Consider the following 24,387-nt stretch of genomic DNA (forward strand, 5'->3'; position numbering starts at 1 on the left):
GTAGAATAAATATCTCCATATATATATATATATTACTTTCGGAAAGGTAGAGGCACCAGAGGCAGTTCTGACGTTGCTATTGATAACGAAAGCATGATTTAAGAACAATCAAGACAGATTCACAGGATTTATCGACCTGGAAATACACTATCCGGACACCTGGCTGAAAATGACTTACAAGTTCGTGATACCCTCCATCGGTAAAGCTGGAATTCAGTATGTTGTTGGCCCACCCTCAGCCTTGATGACAGCTTCCACTCTCGATGGCATAAATTCAATTAGGTGCTGAAAGGTTTATTGGGGAATGGCAGCCCATTCTTCGCGGAGTGCTGCACTGAGGAGAGATATCGATGTCGGCCGGTGAGGCCTGACACGAAGTCGGCGTCCCAAAACATCCCAAAGGTGTTCTATAGATTCAGGTCAGTACTCTGTGCAGGCCAGTTCATTACAGGGACGTTATTGTCGTGTAGCCACTCCGCCACGGGCCATGCACTATGAACAGGTGCTCGATCGTGTTGAAAGATGCAATCGCCATCTCGAATTGGTCTTCAACAGTGGGAAGCAAGAAGGTGCTTAAAACATCAATGTAGGCCTGTGCTGTGAATGTGCCACGCAAAACAACAAGGGGAGCAAGCCCTCTCCATGAAAAATACGACCACACCATAACACTACCGCCTCCGACTTTTACTGTTGGCGCTACACACACTGGCAGGTGACGTTCACCAGGCATTCGCCATAGCCACACCCTGTCATCGGGTTGCCACATTGTGTACAGTGACTCGTAAGTCCACACAACGTTTTTCTACTGTTCAATCGTCCAATGTTTACGCTCCTTAGACCAAGCGAGGCGTCGTTTGACATTTACCGGCGCGATGTGTGGCTTATGAGCAGCCGCTCGACCATGAAATCCAAGTTATCTCACCTCCCACCTAACTGACGTAGTACTTGCAGTGGACCCTGATGCAGTTTGGAATTCCTGTGTGATGGTCTGGACAGATGTCTGCCTTTAACACTTTACGAGCCTCTTCAACTGTCGGCGGTCTCTGTCAGTCAACAGACGAGGTCGGCCTGTATACTTTTGTGCTGTGCGTGTCCCTTCACTGTTCCACTTCACTATCACATCGGAAACAGTGGACCTAGGAATGTTTATGAGTGTGGAAATCTCGCACACAGACGTATGACACAAGTGACACCCAATCACATGACCAAGTTCGACGTCCGTGAGTTCCACAGTCTGCTCTCTCACGACATCTAATGACTACTGAGGTGGCTGATATGGAGTACCTGGCAGTAGGTGGCAGCAAAATGCCCCTAATATGAAATATGTATGTTTTTGGGGATGTCCGGATACTTTTGATCACATAGTGTAGCATTAGACAATGTAAATTTCTGCAAGGTGTCCAAAATTCTCAGAAAAATTGAAGTAATCTATGGGGAAAGATTGATAATATACGATATGCACAAGAACCAAGAGGAAATAGTAAGAATGGAAGACCAAGGATGACGTGTACGGATTAAAAATTGTGTGAGACAGTGATGCACCCTTTCGCCCTACTGTTTAAACTATACATTGAATCAGGGTGAAAGGATATCAGTGATAGATTAGGCGATGGCATTGCTATCTTCGGTAACAATGAAGATTGATTGCCGGGCGTATTTCATGGAATGAACAGTCTAATCAATTGAAAGGTATGCACATAGAGTAAAATTTTTTAAGAAAATTTTATATTGAACCAGAGATGGTCAAATGTAGTGTCGATCGAGTAGTAACGTCGCTGCTCAATAGCGATCGCTGGCTCAAGGTGTTATGTGTAATAAGTTAGAGTGACTAGATGGAGAGCTGTGTGGAGGACTCTCAAGTGTAAAGGCAGGTTATATCCTATGTGTGCTGGCTTATATGCTTACTCGCTATGGGCAGTAATGATTTTTTATTTGCGAGATACCATACTGGAAATAATTAACGCAAAGAAAGCTGTCTTGTTACCAATGGAATGCACGTTTTCATAAATGATGATTGAGACACTGTATAGCACTCACATCCAATATTTTGTAAAGCTAATTGTTTGTTAATGCATAATCAGTTTATTGTGTATTAATTGTGAGCATTATTAATTTTCAAAGAGTCAAAATACATGTTTTAAAGTTAGTGCCACATTGTTACTTACCACAAGACAATACCATTTTCCAGATCCATGTCCAACACTTGCAATCCAAGTGCAAAATGAGTCCACTAACCAACAAAACAAAAAGGTCTGAAAATAATGGTCCCTGTGCTTAATGAATGCTATCCCTAAATTAAGAAAATTTCTTACCCTTATCTCCGCAATGGTAACAGTCTTTGCACTGCTCTCTGTCAGTACTTTAAATTGTATGGTTAGCATACAGCTATTGTGCAAGGCTGTTGCTTAGCATACATTTTAATCAAATCGATTATGACTTAGACAATAATTTCTTGAGCAAAACAGTTAATCAAAAACGACATGGATCTGGGAACTGGTATTGACCTGTGCTAAGTGACAATATGGCACCAATTTTAAAAGACGTATTTTGACTCTTTGAAAATTAATAATGCTCACAATTAACACTCAATAAACTGCTTGTACATTAACAATTAGCTTTACAAAATCACTGAATGTGAGCTATACATTGCCTCAATCATCATTTACGAATATGTGCATTGCATTGGTAGCAAAACCACTTTCTTTACCTTAATTTATTGTCTCTTGCAAATAAAATATCATTACTGCCCGTAGTGAGTAACATATACAGCCACATCAGATACAACACGTCTTTACACTTGAGAGTCCCCCATACATCTCTCTATCTAAAGTTACTCTAATACCTTGAACCAGCGATCGCGCGCATATTTCGACAGTCAAAAGTTAGTAGAAATTCGTGTGTCTGTAAAGCGATCAATACAGGCAGACAACATCCTCCGTTGTACTTTAGCAGAAGATCTTGCCGAGAACCGGAGAGAATTCTGGTCTTACATATAATCGCTAAGCGGGTCAAAGTCACTCAGTGACCAGCCTGGTGTGCAATAACGGATAACAAAAGGAAAGCTGAAGTTTTAAATTTCGCGTTTAAGAACTGATTCACGCAGAAGAATCTTACAAACATATCGTCATTTGACCATAGCACAGACTCCCGTATGGAGGACATACTAATAGGCATCTCAGGCATAGAGAAGAAAATAAGCAACTGAAAGAATTGAAAACAAATAAGTCGTAATTGGACCCCAATTCGGTTTTACAGTGAGTAGTCTACGGCACTGGCCCCTCACGTAGGCTACATTTATAGCGAATATCTCGCCCAGCTCGAAGTCCCAAGTGACTGGAAAAATATGCAGATGACCGCTGTGTATAAGAAAAATAAAGGAACAGACCTGCAACATAACAGATCAATGTTCTTAACATCGATTTGGTACAGAATTCTTGAACATATTCTAAGTTCGAGTATAATAAATGTCCTTGAGGTGGAAAAGCTCCTGTACACAAAACAGTACGGATTCAGAAATCATCGTCGTATGAAACTCAGCTTGCCCTTCTCTCACATAGCCTGTGAACCAAGGATGAGGAGCAACACAATTCCATATTCCTAGATTTTCCGAAAGCTGTTTGACATGATGTCCTATTGCAAACTGTTAACGAAGGTCCAAGCATCTGATTTAGATTCCCATGTATCTCGTGTAAGTAAGTGGTAAGAAGGCTTCTTAAGCACTAGAACCCATGTGCAGTCCTCCACAACGTGTGTTAATCAGAAACAAGGATATTGTGAAGAATGCCCTGGGAAGTGTGGCACGACCACCCTTATCCTCTACATATAAAGGACAGTGACTTGAAAACGAAGCAGATGGAAAACAGTAAGTACACTCTTTATTATTGCAAAAGTAATCGCCATAACTATTAATACGTTTATCCCACAGAGCGGAAAGTCAGTCAGTGTTTTCATAGAAAAATGTTTGTGTGGCCTACGGAATGATAATTGTACCCCAGGCGTGAGCAGTAGGGCAAAGAATGCGACGCCCCACGTTGCCCTACTGCCAAATTTATTCAAGATGACGGATCCAAGATGGCGGCGATAGACGTGGCATTGTCGCAACGACGACATGGTGGGAAGTTCAAATTTTGGTGGGAAAAAGGTCAATTGGGCTACCTTGCTCCCATCTTGTTCAAACCAGTCTGTAGACGGCGATAGACGTGGCAATGTCGCAACGACGACATGGTGGGAAGTTCAAATTTTGGTGGGAAAAAGGTCAATTGGGCTACCTTGCTCCCATCTTGTTCAAACCAGTCTGTAGACGCTCCTATGTCCCAGCACAAAGGATGTCTTGTGAATGAATGGAGCAATCTGATTAGCTCTTACTGAATTTACCCCTCAAACTGCTGCTGCTGCTGGTGTGGGAACACTGTCCACCATTTTTTTGTGCAGACAAGACTTACAGCAATAAAACCAGTTTTTACAGATCGCCTTATTGCATTGACAGTTAAATCCTGCAAAGTGGTCTACAGATCCTCAAATACGGAAAGACACTTCCTCAATTACACTTCTCTGCCACTGACAATAGCAGCTTGAATATTTCAGCGTGAAACCGATCTCCACATACCACATCGATGTAGTAATCACACAATTCATATCCTGTGCCATACAAAATCGCCACTTCTGCATCTTGCATATAGCTATCGACCACCATACACTCATACATATACCATGAAGGCAGACAGCACAAGCACCTGCACCATATATACTCCTCGCAGCACCAGATATTTCCCGTGAGGTCGAGCCGTCATCCACTGCAGCCGATGGTCACAGCTAATCCATCCCCGCATACATACTGGCCCGATGCATGACCAGAGCACACTCAGTGGACCGAGGTCACTCTCCAAAGTGTTGGAACAAGGTGACATCTAGTGTTCTGTGAGGGGGTAATGCATCAAAATATGTTAATGTCAGTTTAGAACGTGAAACAGACCTCGAAGTTGTGGCAGGAAAAAACAAAATATATGGCAGTATAAAAAAGCGTGTTACAGCAGAAAAAAAAACAATATTCCAAACAATGACAACTCGTCACAGAGAGCATCTCTTGCGACTTACATTATAGACTGTGGGACACAGTCATCCTCCTACAGCACAGGCAATGAAACTTTACACTGGTCTGTGCTATGGATCAATACCTGTATATTTAACAGGATCGCCACATATGCTCGATTCCAGCACACAGGCGGTATTTGTTTTCGATATACAGGAAGAGGGAGATATGGTAAAAATCTTACCGAGTTCTCTATCAGATGAAGTTAGCGGAGGTTTTATAGTATGTAATTTTACTCTGTTGGATGGTACAGAATAACAATGATAGAATGTTGGAGTGACAGACATGAATGGACCCTGAGGGATGCGGATCTGCTTCAGACTTCAGTACCTGTATGATATTGAGTCTTCCTAATTTGCCGATAAGAAACACCACCGTAACTGTTCGTATTGTCTTTATACTACCTCGTGTTGCAGGAGCAGTCTTTCTTCGGTACACCTTACACATCATACATGGTTGGCAGAGCTACAAAAACATGTTCCCATTTCCATCAAATGGTCAAAACATTGTCCTGTCGTACTAATTCAGCTTAGCCTGTTTCTACATGGACTGCAGAATGTGGTGGATATAGCTTTCTCCAACCTATACTCAATTCCAACTTAAAATACGAACTATCACATGCACAAAGCTGCAGGGATGGAAGATCAGAGTTTGAGGGGCAGTTGCAAGATGCTTAGGGACTACCTAAAACCACATTGGAATTTTACTGCAGCAGATAGACTCGATAAATGGTTCAAATGGCTCTGAGCACTATGGGACTTAACATCTGTGGACATCAGTCCCCTAGAACTTAGAACTACTTAAACCTAACTAACCTAAGGACATCCCACACATCCATGCCCGAGGCAGGATTCGAACCTGCGACCGTAGCAGCCGCGCGGATCCGGACTGCGCGCCTAGAACCGCTAGACCACCGCGGCCGGCCGACTCGATAAAGATGACTCATTTCAAGATATAAGAGTGCCGGAAATATGATTCACTCTTGGCTGTAATCATTAAAAGAGTTCTCCATAGGATCCAATTCAGGTATGTGGTTGAATGGAAAGATTTAATTCCAAATCGCAGACTGCATTTCTGTATCCGCATCCAGTGACGCCTATGGGCTGAGGATGACATGGTGGCCGGTGGATACTGTTGGACCTTCATGGCCTGTTTGGGAGGAGTTTAGTTTTAGTTTTAGGCAGCATTTCTACTGGCAAGCATAGCACTTGCGATCTGAAAATCCTGTGAACATTTCTTATGACCTCAAGCAACACACCATCTGCTGTTTGTGATCCTTCTCAACCAACTATCACTTATAACTCAGTGGATTTATCGCAGAAAATCTGATGTGGCATCGAGACAGAAAGCGTTACAAATACTGGAGGAATATATGGCGGTGGCATTAGAGAATTGCAAATACTGGCTTCATACCGCATTCCTTACTCAAATCACTTTCTAAATTCAGTGACTTCATTACGAGCTTACACCATCAGTGACGTGTAACTGCACGTTCGGTCTGTTAATATACACTCCGGTGATCACTGTCTATATTCAGTGTCGCGGTATTTGTGTGGAAAAACCACTTCATTCAGAGGTAATGCCAACCCCGATTTATAAGGCCTGTATAGTTTTTAACTTGCATATCGTCAGTGGTAATTGTGAGCACCTGTAGAACGAAGACTGCTTGTGACAGTATCATATTCGTTGCAATCGTGTTTTTAACATCTGGCGGCTTGTAAGACCATTATGTCTGTCTTCCTAAGACGCTGTGATACCACTGGCAATAAAAACTTATGAGACATGTCCACCCATTGCTGATTATCCCTAAGTATTTTTTCGTATCACCAGCAATGAGTTATTGGTGAAGTATTATACTTAGTAGTAGAGGGTGTGTGATAGGTTCGACTTGAGCATCAGGCTTATAAAGTGTGTGTGTGTGTGTGTGGTGTCCCATATGCGCAAAGGAAATGACTATGTTCTATCATAAGGGAAGGTATGGATTTGACATGGTATACTGCGAAAGCCACAAAGGGAATGAAAGATCTTTTCTTCCTTGAAAAAGTATATCAAGTCATAAGAATGGTACAGTTATTTCTATTTCCAAATCCACAGCCATCAGCAGGTGGTATTTCCAGTACTTTGCTCATTGTCAAATGCTGTCCAATTAGACTGCAATAGTAGTATTTAATTTTAAGTATAGTGATCAAATATGTATGTGACCAGTTTACTAGGACGATCGTGTCTGTGCTGGTGGCCTGTGGCGGGGATGATTCATGTTTCCAGCTAACAGTAGGAGCTGTCCAAATGGAGAGGCCTGTTGGGATGCAAGAATGTAGCTGACTTAACCATGTCGTTGTCTAGACAGCTGAGTAGCGAACTAATACTCAGTATGTGTTGGGCAGCCTTCATGATCGCATGTGTTCTCCATGGAAATTTGAGAACATTCAATATGGACGTGTGTTTGCGCTGGACCATTTTGCCCTCCCATGTAAATTGTCCGGTTGACTGCTTCTGCTCATTTTCAGTCTTTATTTAGTTGAGAGAACATCAATTGTGGCATGTGTTGTGTGCATCTAGCGGGTGAAAGACGGGTGGAAGACACGTTTTCTGGTTCTCTAGACATGAGAAACGCCTTAGTTGACTTTGTAAATTATAAGGATGATTTGGAATCTGTTATTTCACCGACATCGCTATTTGTGAGTGGAAATATCAGTTTCCTCGATTTCTTCCGAGTTTGGACGTAAACGTCTTCGCACACCGGATAAGTTTCTAGTTACTCAGTAGTTTACAGCTCGCTCCACCTCGCTAAAGTTTTGGGTTTCTAGAAAATAATTTCCAGTCTATATCTTCGGAATTATAGTGTGCCAGTGATCGGTAGCATACTGCTAAGTCCTTGATATCGAGAAGTATCACGAATATGGTATGATATTCAGGCAAACCATGTGCAAATACATAAGTTCTTGTAATCCCAGAGTCTAGAGTGTAGAAAGCAGGTAAGCCAGCAGGTAGGGGCCAGAATCAGCAACACCTTTGTGCCAAGGGGAGATGACCCAGCCTTTGTACAACAGTTCAGAGAGTGACCTTGGTCCACTGAGGGCGGTCTGGTCACGCGTCAGGCCAGTGTGTGTGCAGGGGCGGATGACTTGTGACCATCGGCTGCGGTGGATGACAGCTCGACCTTGTAGGAAATAAGTGGTGCTGCGAGGAGTATATACGGTGCAGGTGCTTATGCTGTCTGTCTTCACGGTATATGTATGAGGGTCTGGTGGTCGACAGCTATATGCAAGATGCAGAAGTGGCGATTTTGTATGGCGCAGGATATAAATTGTATGATTACTACATAGATGTAGTATGTGGAGATTGGTTTCACGCTGAAATATTCAAGCTACCATCGTCAGCAGCAGAGAAGTGTAATTGAGGAAGTGTCTTTCCATATCTTAGGATCTGTAGACCACTTTTGTAGGGTTTAACTGTCAGCACAATAAGGTAATCTGTACAAAATAGTTTTGCTCCTGAAAGTGTCGTCTGCACAAAAAAATGGCCGACAGTGTTTCCACACCAGCAGCAGTTTGGTGGGTAAATTCAGTAAGAGCCAATCAGATTGCTCCATTCATTAACAAGACATTCTTTGTGCTGGGACATAGGAGCCTCTACAGACTGGTTCAAACAATATGGGAGCAAAGTATCTACAGAAAATTCTGAGTAAAGAGATGTATTCTTTGTTCAAATATTCAAAGACAAGTTGAAGCAGACCAGCCATCTCTAGCATAATGCTCTCCCTCATCCGCCAGTGTGGCGTCAGCACATGTCTAGCCCAGTAGCTGTAGGACACCGAAAATTGCAGCTACGCTATGCAAACATCTCGCGTCTTTGTGTCAGCCACACTGGGCAGATAAAAACGTGCACATGGCACGATGCGTCTCACATGTGGGACGGGGTGTCCCATTAGGATCACTAGGAACAATGCATCCTGTGTTATTCTAGGAAGCATTGCAAAACATTTCTATAGTGCGTCCAGAGGGAGACTTGGCTCTTATTTACATAGACCCATGATGTCAGTACAACATTGACAACCTTTTAGCTGCAAGTCCAATGGTGATTCGCTCGGCAATTAGGTCTTCACTGGACTGCAGGTACAAAGGCACTGGCCATCATCATGCCAGCAATGGTGGTTAGGTAAACATGTGCATGGCCAGAGGCTAGGACCGATGTGAGCACACCGTGCCAGCATGCACACCTTGGGGCCTCAGTAAGGAACAGTTCGCTGATACATCGTGGTACAATTTCTTAACAAAAGTTCAAAAGTGTTTTTTATGCAGTGAGTGTTTGTGCGCTGTATTATTTTCAGCTGTTTAAGCATTGCAAATGTGTTTGCAGAGTATTTTACATACATTATTTTGGACTTTTTACATGTAGTGAATGTGTCTGTTGCATCATTTTGTGAACATGTCTCTGGGCTGTGTAATGTATTATTTCGACAGTTTATAATGAGTGAGCCTGTTAACAGTGCGTTATAAATGCATTATTTTGACAATTTGATGGTTGTTTTCGTGTCTGTACAGGAGTGTACTGCATTATTTTGGAGATTTACGAGTAGTTTGCAGTCTGAGACTGTAATGCATTATTTCAACAGTTTACAATTAGTGAGTCTGTTTGCAGATGGTTCTACATGCAATGTTTTGACAATTTACAAGTTGTTTTCGTGTCTGTGCACCAGTATATCAGTGTACTGCATTATTTCTGTGACTTACAAGTAGTTTGCAGGTCTGTAGGCTATTTCCCGTGATCCCATGCAAGCCAGGGCGAGTGTTTTGTATCAGCATAATAATTATACTATGTGAAATCCATCCCTAAATAAATAAATTGCTTGTACTTCCCACTGAAATAATAAATAAAAGTACATTCCTTCCTCTCCAGCAGCCCAGCACAGGTCGAGTCCTTTTCCCACCATTTTTCCCCAGACCGCCATCTTGGATCACGTCATGGGAGGGACGATAGGGCTCTCTGGTTGTAGTACTGTGTACTAGGTCAACTGGACTGCAGACCTCATGGTGAACACACTGGATGGAGCTGCTGCCAATGACAACTCAAACTGTTTTAAACAGTGCATACAAAATAAAGACTTATGTCCATCCTATCCGGCATAGACTAAGTCCTTTTCCCGCCAATTCCAAGGAAGAGGTGGTGGTCATATGGCTTAGGTTAGTTGAGATAGCCCAGTTATCCTATTTTCCTGCCAAAATTTGAACTTCCCGTAATTTTCTTGGAGTGGAGGGGTAGGAGAGGGGAGGGTTTAGCTTTGTGGAGGTAGCCCAATTGACCTACTTTCCCGCCAAAATTTGAACTTCCTGCCATGATGTCAATGCCACATCTATCGCCGCCATCTTGGATCCATCATCTTGAATAAATTTGACAACAATGCAAAGTGGGGCGACACTCTCTTTGCCCTACTACTGGCGTGCAAATCGACGGCTGTGAGTTTCTTACTTCAGGACTCCAAAAATGTGGAAATCACATGGGGAGGGATCGGGACTGTGTGGAGGATGTGTACAGGCTTCCCAGAGAAATTTCTGAAGCCTGCTAGGAACAACATTGGCAACATGTGGGTGGGCATTTTGTTAGCAGATTGTTCCGATATGCTGCACAAGCCCTTACACACCCTCCATACAATCTTGATATCTCCCCATGCGATTTCCATGTTTTTGGGGCCCTGAAGAGAGACATTTGTGGTACGTGATTTCGTTCAGATGTAGCAAAGGGGCATGCCTGTGTTCAGTCATGGATCCATAGGCAGCCACAAACATTTTTCCATGAAGGCATTGACCATCTTGTCTCTCAGTGGGATAAATGGATTAACTGTTATAGAAATTACTTTTGAAGTAATAAACAGTTTACTTACTCTTTTTTCATCTGTCTCGTTTTGATCTACATCCACATCTATGCGGCTATTCTGTAAATCATACAAAACTGCCTGACAGAGGGTTCATCGAACTGCCTTCATAAATAATTCTCTTTTATTTCACCCTCGAAGAGCGCATGGAAAAAATGAACACCTGTATCTTCCCATGCAAGCTCTGATTTCCATTACTTTATTATGATGATCACTTCTCCCTAAGTAGGTCAGTGTCAACAAAATGTTTTCGCATTCAGAGAAGTAACCTGGTGATCGAGATTTCATGAGAAGATCCCGCCGCAATGAGAAATGTCTGTTTTAAGATGTCCAACGTAAATCTTGTATCACGTCAGTAACTCTCTCTCAACTATTTCTCGATAATACAAAACGTGCTGCTATTCTTTGAACTGTCTTGAAGTACTCCGTTAATCTTGTCTGGTAAGGATGCCACGCCGTGCAGCAGTTCCCCAACAGCGGACGGACAAGCACAGTGTAGGCAGTCTCTTTAGTGGATCTGGTGTATCTTCTATGTGTTGTGCCAATAAAAAGCATTCTTAGGTTCGCTTTCCCAACAGCATTTTCTATGTTTTCTTTCCAGTTTAAGTTCTTCGTAACTTAATTCCTAGGTATTTAGTTGAATTTACTGCCTTTAGATTTGACTGATTTATCGTGTAACATGAACTTTAGCGGATTCCTTTTAGCACTCATATGGATGACGTCACACTTTTCATTTATCGAGGCTCAATTGCCACTTTTAGCACCGTACATATATCTCATCTGAATCGTTTTGCAATTGGTTTCGATGTTCTGATGACTTTAGTAGACCATAAACGTCAGCATCATCTTCAAATAACTTAAGACGGCTGCTCAGATTGTCATTATACGTGGGCGTACTGAAACGTAATGCCTCCGATTTTTATGTGAAGACTCTTAAAGCATTTTAAATAAACAAACGTTATTAACATTCTGCATCTATTCTTCATGTCTACGTATTTATTTCTCGAGATAGTCATCCTGGCGATTAACATATTTCTCCCAACGAGAGACCAGTGTCTTGAAACCGTTACTGTAGAATGTTTGACTTTGTTGGCGGAGACGCAACCTCACCGCTGCTTTCACCGCTTCATCACTACCAAAGTGAAGTCCTCGAAGGATGTTCTTTAAGATTTGGTAACATCTGAAAATGTGATGCGACCAAGTCGGGACCGTAATGTTCAAATTAGTGTGAAGTCTTATGGGACTTAACTGCTAAGGTCATCAGTCCCTAAGCTTACACAAGCTTACACACTACTTGGCCTAAATTATCCTAAGTACGAACACACACACCCATGCCCGAGGGAGGACTCTAACCTCCGCCGGGACCAGCCGCACAGTCCATGACTGAAGCGCCCCTGACCGCTCGGCTAATCCGGCGCGGCTCGGGACCGTAAGGAGGGGCTGATCGATGACAGTGAGCAGATGGTGTTGGACTGTTGTAGATGTCGCAGCGTTCATGTCTACGTATTTATTTCTCGAGATAGTCATCCTGGCGATTAACATATTTCTCCCAACGAGAGACCAGTGTCATGCTGAAGGAGTGAGTGCTCCATGTGTGGACACACACTTCGAATTTGAAACTCGCCCGCTGATTCTCACCAACCGACATAGTTACAATACACACTGCCATGTTATACGCAACGATTTGGTGCTCTCTGAGGGCTGCACGTATGTAGACATGAAGAATAAAGATGTAGAATGTTAATAAGATTTGTCTTATTCGAAAGGCTTTAAAAGTTTTCGTATAAAAAATTCGGAGGCATCGCTTTTCAAGCACGCCCTCATACATAAATGATTTAATGGACAGGGGAGATTTCGTCGTCGAGTGTTGGTAGTAGAATATAAGATAGACGAAATTTCTATTTGGTGTGACGATTGTCAGCTTGCTCTAAATGTAGGAAAATGTAAGTTAACGCAAATGAATAAGAAATAGAATGCCTTTTTGTTTGAATACAGCATTAGTAGTATGCTGCCTGACACGTCGATTAAGTAGCTAGGCGTTAAGTAGCAAAGTGATATGAAATGGAAGGAGCACGTAAGGGTGGTAGTAGGGAAGGCGAATGGTAGACTCCGGTTTATTGTGAGAATTTTGGGAAACAGTAGCTCATCTGTAAAGGAGACCACGTGCAGAACGCCTATTGCGACTCATTCATGAGTACTGCTCGAACATTGGGGATCCCCACTAGCTCGGATTACAGGAAGACGTAGAAACAATCCAGACGCGTGCTGCTGCTGCTGCATTTGTCACCGGCATGTTCAGTCAACACAGCAGTATTACGGAGATGCTTCGTGAACTTAAATGGGAATCCCTGGAGGGAAGACGACGTTCCTTTCACGAACAATATTGGGAAAATTTAGAGAATCGGCATTTGAAGGTGAATGCAGAACGATTTCACTGCCACCACTGCAAGGTGCACCTAGATTAGATAAGAGATTTTAGGGCTCGTAGGGAGACATATAGGCAGTCGTTTCTCCCTCGCTCTTGTTGCGGGTAGATTAGGGAAGGAAATGACTATATGTGATACAAAGTACCCTTGGCCGTGTACCATAAGGTGGCTTCCAGAGTATGTACATAGACGTAGCTGTACTATTAAATTTCTTGGTACGGAGGATGCAGAGTCATTGATGGATGACCCAGGTAATTGTTTTGGGACTCTTACTGCTCATGCTATGTATTGATGACCTGTCTGGCAGTGTTAGTACTAACATCATACATTTTTTCAAATGGCGCAGCTATTTATAACGAAATACTATCCGGTACCCCCCATGAACCATGGATCTTGCCGTTGGTGGGGAGGCTTGCGTGCCACAGCGATAAAGATAGCCGTACCGTAGGTACAACCACAACGGAGGGGTATCTGTTGAGAGGCCAGACAAACGTGTGGTTCCTGAAGAGGGGCAGCAGCCTTTTCAGTAGTTGCAAGGGCAACAGTCTGGATGATTGACTGATCTGGCCTTGTAACAATAACCAAAACGGCCTTGCTGTGCTGGTACTGCGAACGGCTAAAAGCAAGGGGAAACTACGGCCGTAATTTTTCCCGAGGGCATGCAGCTTTACTGTATGATTAAATGATGATGGCGTCCTCTTGGGTAAAATATTCCGGAGGTAAAATAGTCCCCCATTCGGATCTCCGGACGGGGACTACTCAAGAGGATGTCGTTATCAGGAGAAAGAAAACTGGCATTCTACGGATCGGAGCGTGGAATGTCAGGTCCCTTAATCGGGCAGGTAGGTTAGAAAATTTGAAAAGGGAAATGGATAGGTTAAAGTTAGATATAGTGGGAATTAGTGAAGTTCGGTGGCAGGAGGAACAAGACTTCTGGTCAGGTGACTACAGGTTTATAAACACAAAGTCAAATAGGGGTAATGCAGGAGTAGGTTTAATAATGAATAGGAAAATAGGAACGCGGGTAAGCTACTACAAACAGCTTAGTGAACGCATTATTGTGGCCAAGATAGATACGAAGCCCACACCTACTACAGTAGTACAAGTTTATATGCCAACTAGCTCTGCAGATGACGAAGAAAATGAAGAAATGTATGATGAAATAAAAGAAATTATTCAGATAGTGAAGGGAGACGAAAATTTAATAGTCATGGGTGACTGGAATTCGAGTGTAGGAAGAGGGAGAGAAGGAAACGTAGTAGGTGAATATGGATTGGGGCTAAGAAATGAAAGAGGAAGCCGCCTGGTAGAATTTTGCACAGAGCACAACTTAATCATAGCTAACATTGGTTTAAGAATCATGATAGAAGGTTGTATACATGGAAGAACCCTGGAGATACTAAAAGGTATCAGATAGATTATATAATGGTAAGACAGAGATTTAGGAACCAGGTTTTAAACTGTAAGACATTTCCAGGGGCAGATGTGGACTCTGACCACAATTTATTGGTTATGACCTGTAGATTAAAACTGAAGAAACTGCAAAAAGGTGGGAATTTAAGGAGATGGGACCTGGATAAACTGGATAAACCAGAGGTTGTACAGAGTTTCAGGGAGAGCATAAGGGAACAATTGACAGGAATGGGGGAAAGAAATACAGTAGAAGAAGAATGGATAGCTTTGAGGGATGAAGTAGTGAAGGCAGCAGAGGATCAAGTAGGTAAAAAGACGAGGGCTAGTAGAAATCCTTGGGTAACAGAAGAAATATTGAATTTAATTGATGAAAGGAGAAAATATAAAAATGCAGTAAATGAAGCAAGCAAAAAGGAATACAAACGTCTCAAAAATGAGATCGACAGGAAGTGCAAAATGGCTAAGCAGGGATGGCTACAGGACAAATGTAACGATGTAGAAGCTTATCTCACTAGGGGTAAGATAGATACTGCCTACAGGAAAATTAAAGAGACCTTTGGAGTTAAGAGAACCACTTGTATGAACATCAAGAGCTCAGATGGAAACCCAGTTCTAAGCCAAGAAGGGAAAGCAGACAGGTGGTAGGAGTATATAGAGGGTCTATACAAGGGCGATGTACTTGAGGACAATATTATGGAAATGGAAGAGGATGTAGATGAAGATGAAATGGGAGATACGATACTGCGTGAAGAGTTTGACAGAGCACTGAAAGACCTGAGTCGAAACAAGGCCCCCGGAGTAGACAACATTCCATTGGAACTACTGACGGCCTTGGGAGAGCCAGTCCTGACAAAACTGTACCATCTGGTGAGCAAGATGTATGAAACAGGCGAAATACCCTCAGACTTCAAGAAGAATACACTCCTGGAAATGGAAAAAAGAACACATTGACACCGGTGTGTCAGACCCACCATACTTGCTCTGGACACTGCGAGAGGGCTGTACAAGCAATGATCACACGCACGGCACAGCGGACACACCAGGAACCGCGGTGTTGGCCGTCGAATGGCGCTAGCTGCGCAGCATTTGTGCACCGCCGCCGTCAGTGTCAGCCAGTTTGCCGTGGCATACGGAGCTCCATCGCAGTCTTTAACACTGGTAGCATGCCGCGACAGCGTGGACGTGAACCGTATGTGCAGTTGACGGACTTTGAGCGAGGGCGTATAGTGGGCATGCGGGAGGCCGGGTGGACGTACCGCCGAATTGCTCAACACGTGGGGCGTGAGGTCTCCACAGTACATCGATGTTGTCGCCAGTGGTCGGCGGAAGGTGCACGTGCCCGTCGACCTGGGACCGGACCGCAGCGACGCACGGATGCACGCCAAGACCGTAGGATCCTACGCAGTGCCGTAGGGGACCGCACCGCCACTTCCCAGCAAATTAGGGACACTGTTGCTCCTGGGGTATCGGCGAGGACCATTCGCAACCGTCTCCATGAAGCTGGGCTACGGTCCCGCACACCGTTAGGCCGTCTTCCGCTCACGCCCCAACATCGTGCAGCCCACCTCCAGTGGCGTCGCGACAGGCGTGAATGGAGGGACGAATAGAGACGTGTCGTCTTCAGCGATGAGAGTCGCTTCTGCCTTGGTGCCAATGATGGTCGTATGCGTGTTTGGCGCCGTGCAGGTGAGCGCCACAATCAGGACTGCATACGACCGAGGCACACAGGGCCAACACCCGGCATCATGGTGCGGGGAGCGATCTCCTACAGTGGCCGTATACCACTGGTGATCGTCGAGGGGACACTGAGTAGTGCACGGTACATCCAAACCGTCATCGAACCCATCGTTCTACCATTCCTAGACCGGCAAGGGAACTTGCTGTTCCAACAGGACAATGCACGTCCGCATGTATCCCGTGCCACCCAACGTGCTCTAGAAGGTGTAAGTCAACTACCCTGGCCAGCAAGATCTCCGGATCTGTACCCCATTGAGCATGTTTGGGACTGGATGAAGCGTCGTCTCACGCGGTCTGCACGTCCAGCACGAACGCTGGTCCAACTGAGGCGCCAGGTGGAAATGGCATGGCAAGCCGTTCCACAGGACTACATCCAGCATCTCTACGATCGTCTCCATGGGAGAATAGCAGCCTGCATTGCTGCGAAAGGTGGATATACACTGTACTAGTGCCGACATTGTGCATGCTCTGTTGCCTGTGTCTATGTGCCTGTGGTTCTGTCAGTGTGATCATGTGATGTATCTGACCCCAGGATTGTGTCAATAAAGTTTCCCCTTCCTGGGACAATGAATTCACGGTGTTCTTATTTCAATTTCCAGGAGTGTATAATAATTCCAATCCCAAAGAAAGCAGGTGTTGACAGATGTGAGAATTACCGAACAATCAGTTTAATAAGCCACAGCTGCAAAATACTAACACGAATTCTTTACAGACGAATGGAAAAACTAGTAGAAGCCGACCTCGGGGAAGATCAGTTTGGATTCCGTAGAAATACTGGAACACGTGAGGCAATACTGACCTTACGACTTATCTTAGAAGACTGCTGCCCTGGCCAGAACATTCTCCAGATCTCTCACCAATTGAAAACGTCTGGTCAATGGTGGCTGAGCAACTGGCTCGTCACAATACGCCAGTCACTACTCTTGATGAACTGTGGTATCGTGTCGAAGCTGCATGGGCAGCTGTACCTGTACACGCCATCCAAGGTCTGTTTGACTCATTGCCCAGGCGTGTCAAGGCCGTTATTACGGGGTACTGATTTCTCAGGATCTATGCACCCAAATTGCGTGAAAATGTAATCACATGTCAGTTCTAGTATAATATATTTGTCCAATGAATACCCGTTCATCATCTACATTTCTTCTTGGTGTAGCAATTTTAATGGCCAGTAGTGTATTTTAACAGAGGGTCAGTCGCTTATTTCAACTGTACGTAGATTGTTACCGTAAGAAAACAAATTTTCATGTTTCTGGCACAGTATTCCCAACTTCACAGCATTACGAACCACTTACGATATGTACATTCGGAAGAATGAGACTCAATACTTACAGAAACGACAATAACATTTCATGAAATCAGACAGGCCATGAATAACAAAAGAACACCAAGAGATTGCACTTGGGCTGATGGGTCGCAATGTCACTGTCAAAGCAGGACAGCATCTGCATCCGTACTCTGAAAACCACCAAGAGATGCATGGCGGAGGGTATGTCCCATTGTACGAGCTATTAGGGTTTCTTTACGTTCCATTCATCGAGTGCAGGAAGAATCGTTATTTGAATGCCTCTGTGCACAGAGCAGTTATTGTAATCTTATCCTCAGGATCCATATGTGAGCTGTACGTAGGGGATTGTAGTGTATTCCTAGAATCATCATATAAAGCCGGTTCTTGAAACTTTGCTAATAGACTTTCTCTGAACAATTTACGTCCATCTTCAAGAGTCTCTCAATTCAGTTCCGTATGTAAAGTGAGAACAAAATACAGTGGCCGATGAGCAGTGACCAATTTTCGTCCGAAGCGCTGGGCGAGTTCAGCCGTTTGTTCGGAAGGGGAGGCTGACAGTACATTCTTTGTCCGCGTTTGACCAATCAGCGACGCGCTGCGATGGCAGAATAGAGGCGCACGCCCTGCAGTCTTACTCAAATGAATTTACAGGTATTATTTGGTTAACAAAATCATTTCTGCGTTAGTTATGGCTGTATGTCAGCTACATGAAGACATAGCCATCATTTCGTTAAAGGTCATAGTTGTTGTGATATTTATGTGGAAGTAAGACACAGCGTAAAAATCGAGAAAGTTTGCAATGAAAAGTAGCGGTCGCTGTTATTTTGTGTTTGGTACATACTACAAAATGGTTCAAATTGCCCCAAGCACTATGGGACTTAGCATCTGAGGTCATCAGTCCCCTAGACTTAGAACTACTTAAACCTAACGAACCTAAGGACATCACACAAATCCATGCCCAAGGCAGGATTCGAACCTGCCACCGTAGCAGCAGCGCGGTTCCGGACTGAAGCGCCTAGAACCGCTCGGCCACAACGGACGGTGGTACATATTATACAATGTGTTTCTGCATATGAAATTTAGCTAACATATCGAATTTTTCTTTAGACTTGACTGGAGGTCTCTGTCAACAATCTCGAGAAAATTCACGTGATGTAGCACACTCATTTACGATCGCGCCGCGCCAGCGATAAAGCCAGAGTGAAAGATGCACTATGTTCCTCATATTTCATAAACTGTTTGAGAGATTTTGGCAAATGATAGCACACAAAAAGGAGAGTATTTTGCTATATACCGGGTGATCAAAAAGTCAGTATAAATTTGAAAACTGAATAAATCGCGGAATAATGTAGATAGAGAGGTACAAATTGATGGACCTGCTTGTAATGACATGGGGTTATATTAGAACAAAAAAGATACAAACGTTCAAAAAATGTCCGACACATGGCGCTTGATCTGATCAGAATAGCAATAATTACCATAACAAAGTAAGACAAAGCAAAGATGATGTTCTTTACAGGAAATGCTAAAAATGTCCACCATCATTCCTCAACAATAGCTGTAGTCGAGGAATAATGTTGTGAACAGCACTGTAAAGCATGTCCGGAGTTATGGTGAAGCATTGGCGTCGGATGTTGTCTTTCAGCATCCCTAGAGATGTCGGCCGATCACGATACACTTGCGACTTCAGGTAACCCCGAAGCCAATAATCGCACGGAGTGAGGTCTGGGGACCTGGGAGGCCAAGCATGACGAAAATGGCGGCTGAGCACACGATCATCACCAAAGGACGTGCGCGAGAGATCTTTCACGCGTCTAGCAATACTTTTTTTTTGTTGTTCTAATAAAACCCCATGTCATTCCAAGCATGTGTGTCAATTTTTACCTCTCTATCTACATTATTCCATGCTTTATTAAGTTTTCAAATTTATACTGACTTTTTGATCACCCGGTATTATTATGAAAACTTCACGCCGCGTGGTCTTCGCCGCCTTGTCACGGTACGCGCGGCTCCCCCCTTCAGAGGTTCGAGTCCACCCTCGGGCATGTGTGTGTGTGTAGTGCATAGCATTAGTTAGCTTAAGCTAAATTAAATATTGTGTAAGCTTAGGGACCGATGACTAAGCAGTTTGGTCCCATAAGATCTTACCACAAAAAAGCCTTCATAATATGCCGCATTATTCCACTAACTACAGACTTTTTTTTGATGAACGAACGTAATTTTTAGGGCCCATCGATAGCTGGTCAAACGAGAAATGCTATGGGTTTTGGAACAATATTCGTGAAGGCATTACAGGTTCATTATGTGATGAAAATGAGTTTTTTAATAAGATACTGAGCTTCGTTTCCCTCACTTAATAAACCACTGTTTCAGAATTTTCTCGCAACTGCATTTGCGTAACATTTAGTGAGGTAATTGTGTGTAAAATCCACTGTGTTTTGGCAAAAAGAGGCAAATTTTAATATGGCAACAAGAAAAATGCGTAAGTTTTACGCAAAAATTCGCCACTCGTGATGCTTCTCTGAAAGTTACAAATAGTTAGGACGACAGGTGAAAATAAATCGCTACTTTGTTGCATTTTCAGCGGAAATATTTTTAGATACTAACCAAAGCAGGGGTGACAGCAGATCTTTTTTGTCACCAGCAAGTGTGGGCCTGGAGGGGCCCCATTTAATATTTACAAAAAATGTGAGCCCAGGCTACAGTTAGAACGGCATTTCCCCTGCAGCGCGTGCTCACAACCTCCGCCACTACTGCTCTCCCACGTGTGCCTTGCCGACTGCCCATCTACCGGCTACGGTATTCTGTGCGGACTGTATCTCTGTGACTCTCTTCCACAGATCACACAAACCTGTGACCATTCGTGCTGCCCTTCCCTGTATACATTCAATGTACCCAGTTAGTCCTATTTGGTGCAGGTCTCACACAATTGAGCAATATGCTAGAACTGGTCGCACGAGTGATTTGTAGACTTGATTGCACTTCCCCAGTATTCTCCCTATTAACCTTAGTCTGTGATCATTCCGTTTCCCTACAAACTGTTAGTCCCAGGTATCTGTAAGAGCTGGCCAAGTCCAGCAGTGACTCGTTGATAATACAGTCATAGGACACTACTTTTTTTTCGTTTTGTGAAGTGTGAGATAGAAAATGAAGAAACAGAAAAAGGATTTCTTTCGAAATCCAGATGAGGATTTGTATTTACTAAAATATGAATATTTTTTACCGTAACTAAACTTTGTCTAATCATTTTGTTTCACCTCTTCTACTCTGGTTGTATTGTTGTTCGAATCTGTTTAAGTATAAGTGCTGGCAGCACATATCCTTTCATAGGCTATTCAGTGTTCACGGTTCATTTTCATAAAAAGTCTCAACTACAGAGAATTCCGTGAATATTTGTTTTCCGCAGTGAGCTGTTGTGCGTCATTTAGAAAAAAAAATAAATAAAATAAAATGATGCGAAGCTGGTAATGAACTCATTTAATCTAGAGCGAGCCTTTTCAGAACAGTTTACACCGTATCCTTCCAGTCAGTCTCGCTCCCCTACTCGTGATTTGTTTTAGTTTCATTCTCAAACGTAAACTTTTATAAAAGACGTCGTCTTCGTATTTATTGCACCTCCAAAAGACTAATAATCTGCAATAGACAGCGTTTATTTTTTCTGACCTAATTAGCATGCTAGAAGAACAAGCTTTTGTAGTACTGAACGCAAAACCACATGAAAAGTTCTGTGACGACAAAATACGGAAAATGCATAGATCAATAGCTGATAATTAAAAATAGATGTATCAGAAGTTTTATGAAGTGGAAAAACGGAGAAAATAAATTAAAGTCATCACAAGTAACATTGAACGCCTTTCCAGTAATATTTATAAATTTCAAGAACTGGTATGGAACAGATGTTTCAAGGAACCCAGTTTTCTTCTTGGATTAAACTTTAAGCCTATTCCGTCTACACGAACTAGGAAACACAGAAACGCTGGAAATGCATATAGTTACTGAAACGTCGTGTCTCAAATATCAGTGTTCTTGACTTACCGTAGGTGGATGTGGACTCCAGCACCTTCACTTTCCGCTGAAATAGCCTCCCTAACGCTATGACGACGGCAATACGTATGAAATAACCGACATCGAAGAGTACATAGAGCATGAGCAGGATACAACTGATTGCTAGGCAAGCCATTGCTTCTACCGTTGACAACACCACGCAGCGTATGCCTGGATGCGTGCGACCTGCTGCGCGCCTTCCGTTGCACTGCGAACCCGACGCTACCTATCAGGCAACAAACACTCACCCGGGGACGACGGAGCAGGTTGCTCAGAGACTTTTAAAAGTAGAGAGACTCCATTTCCAGGGAAACATGTACGCGTTTTCTTCGCAGACGTTGATGGCGGGTGTTCGAAAGAATGCTCGCGCAATAACTGTTAATGACGATTCTTTAATGACATGCCCTGTACAGGCGCAAAACGAAGTAAATGAATGTAAACAGACAAAACTGTACAAAACGCGTTCGCGTATCAAGGGACAAATGCATGAAGCGTTCAGTGACTACTGAAGCAGGGTATTGTCTCGAGATCTTTCACAAAACCAAAAGAAATACTGGTCATCAAAGTTGTTGTCCAGACGACATTCATGGGCGAGGCAGGAACAGAAATCGAGGATAGCAAAGAAAAAAAATGCAGAAATACTTAACCTTTTAAAAAATGTTCCTTTACAAAGGAAAACCGAGAAGTAATGCCCCAACTTGATCCTAGTACCCTGGCAAAGATTAATGAAACAGATATTAGTGTCAATGGCCTTTAGAAATAGCTGAAATCGGTAAAACTGATGAACAAAGGTCGAGGGCCTGATGGAATGCCTGTTAGACTCTATACCCAATTTGCGACTGAGTTAGTCCCCCCATTTTAACAAAAAAAAAAAAAAAAAACAAACTGTATCCATTGGTTGGAAGAAAGTGCAGGTCACACCTGACCCCTCTACATACCAACCAGTTTTCATCCATATTGTTTCATTGTATCTGAGACTCTTCCTTTGTGAGTGTGGACCAACTTAGTACACATCCGCAGTATAACTTGCAAGGTGGGTGTACATACGTCTGATGAAAAGGGACTGCTCTAGTTCAGACTTTGAACAGTAATTTGCTGTAATGCATTGCTTGACTTATGCTGAAATACCTGAAGTTCCGTAAGACCTTAGGTGACCTATTTCTGCGGCAGAGGGAGTCACTTTAAGCCCCTGGACCTCTTCAGATGTCGGAAGGTATTCCAGTTCCAGCCCTTGATAGAGGAGACATCGAAATTGACATTGTCAGATACATATTGGCACCATGTTACACATGGTGCAAGCTCTTCATAGTGGATCCAGCTGTTGAGCTTCTTACATAATTGCTGACTGAACAACTGCAATTAAGCGCTGAATTAATAAACTGAAAATAACTCCACTATATAAACATGAGCTCAGTGAAGTTACTTTGTTTACACACATAATAGAACTGGATAGAAGAAGCTGGGGAGGTAGTCTGCCTGTAAACTGAAAAGCAAGCAGCACTTGTACTGGGGAAAGTTGCCTACCATATGGGATGACTATGAATCAATTCCCTTCTAGCAGTGTGGAACAGTTGGCAGAGGTATATGCTGATTACGCCCACATGTGTTTCTTGCATTATTATCTCATACCTGTATTCCATGTAATGTTAATACCTTAATGGAATATATGCTTCCCAACCCCCAGCATGTGTCTGCAGAAGCACTGGTATAGCTTTGCGAAACACATTGTAGTTTCTTTGATTAAGTATGGTAGAGAGAGCATGGCCTCAGCAGCTTGCCATTCAGTTTGCAGACCTATGAAGGTGTGAAGTATACAATCACGATCTGGCAAAATGCCTTCCCTCACACTTCTAACCTCCATTCCCAGCCCCTCCATCCTATGACACCTTAGAATACAATCTATTCCAATCCATTGGACAATAAACATTAATTTTATACCATTAACACACTATTTTTAAAAAACTGCAATTTTTTCATCCCCTGCAATGTGGAAACTGTTAGTCCTAGAGGAAAAATGAAGAGAACCTTTTTGTAGGAAATTTTATATAATTTTATACCAGGAAACATTTTTGCTAGATGCTGTGGTTTTTCAGTTATTCAAGAAGAAAATAACAAATTGACCTTTAAACGTCTCCCCATCCTCACTCCTAAACCCCTCCCCCCCCCAAATTCCACTGGTCGGGATTTTTAGTATGTTGTACATGGCACTCTCTCCTACCACTGTGCAAATATTTGTGACTACACAAATATTCCCCCCATTCAATCTTTTTTGGTTCTCATTGACTGGGTTATACTACAGCTTACTGTTACAGACAAGACTGATTTACGCAGTAACAATAAGAAAGTGATTAACACATTTTTAAGAGCATCCAAAGACATGCTTCTCAAAAACCATTTGTAAGCAGAACATTTTCAACAAAGGAGAATATTGTCTCAACCCACTCCAGAACTCAAGACAAAATAAGTAATTGCAAAATAAAAATGCACTCAAAAGGTGGTTCATTTTGAATAATATGTCTAA

General features: G+C 43.1%; 1 protein-coding gene across 1 annotated transcript in view; it reads right to left on the reverse strand.

Annotated features, from left to right (window-relative positions):
* Window positions 1–22,107, reverse strand: part of LOC124788305 (protein THEM6) — a 106,356-nt gene extending 84,249 nt beyond the window's left edge. The window contains exon 1 of the mRNA XM_047255536.1: window positions 21,858–22,107. Within this exon, the coding sequence (XP_047111492.1) occupies window positions 21,858–22,002 (145 nt within the window). The 5' untranslated portion in view covers window positions 22,003–22,107. The remainder of the gene's footprint in view (window positions 1–21,857) is intronic.
* Window positions 22,108–24,387: the final 2,280 nt, after the last annotated feature.

The sequence above is a fragment of the Schistocerca piceifrons genome, chromosome 3 (assembly GCF_021461385.2).
Source record: "Schistocerca piceifrons isolate TAMUIC-IGC-003096 chromosome 3, iqSchPice1.1, whole genome shotgun sequence".
Taxonomy (NCBI): Eukaryota; Metazoa; Arthropoda; class Insecta; order Orthoptera; family Acrididae; genus Schistocerca; species Schistocerca piceifrons.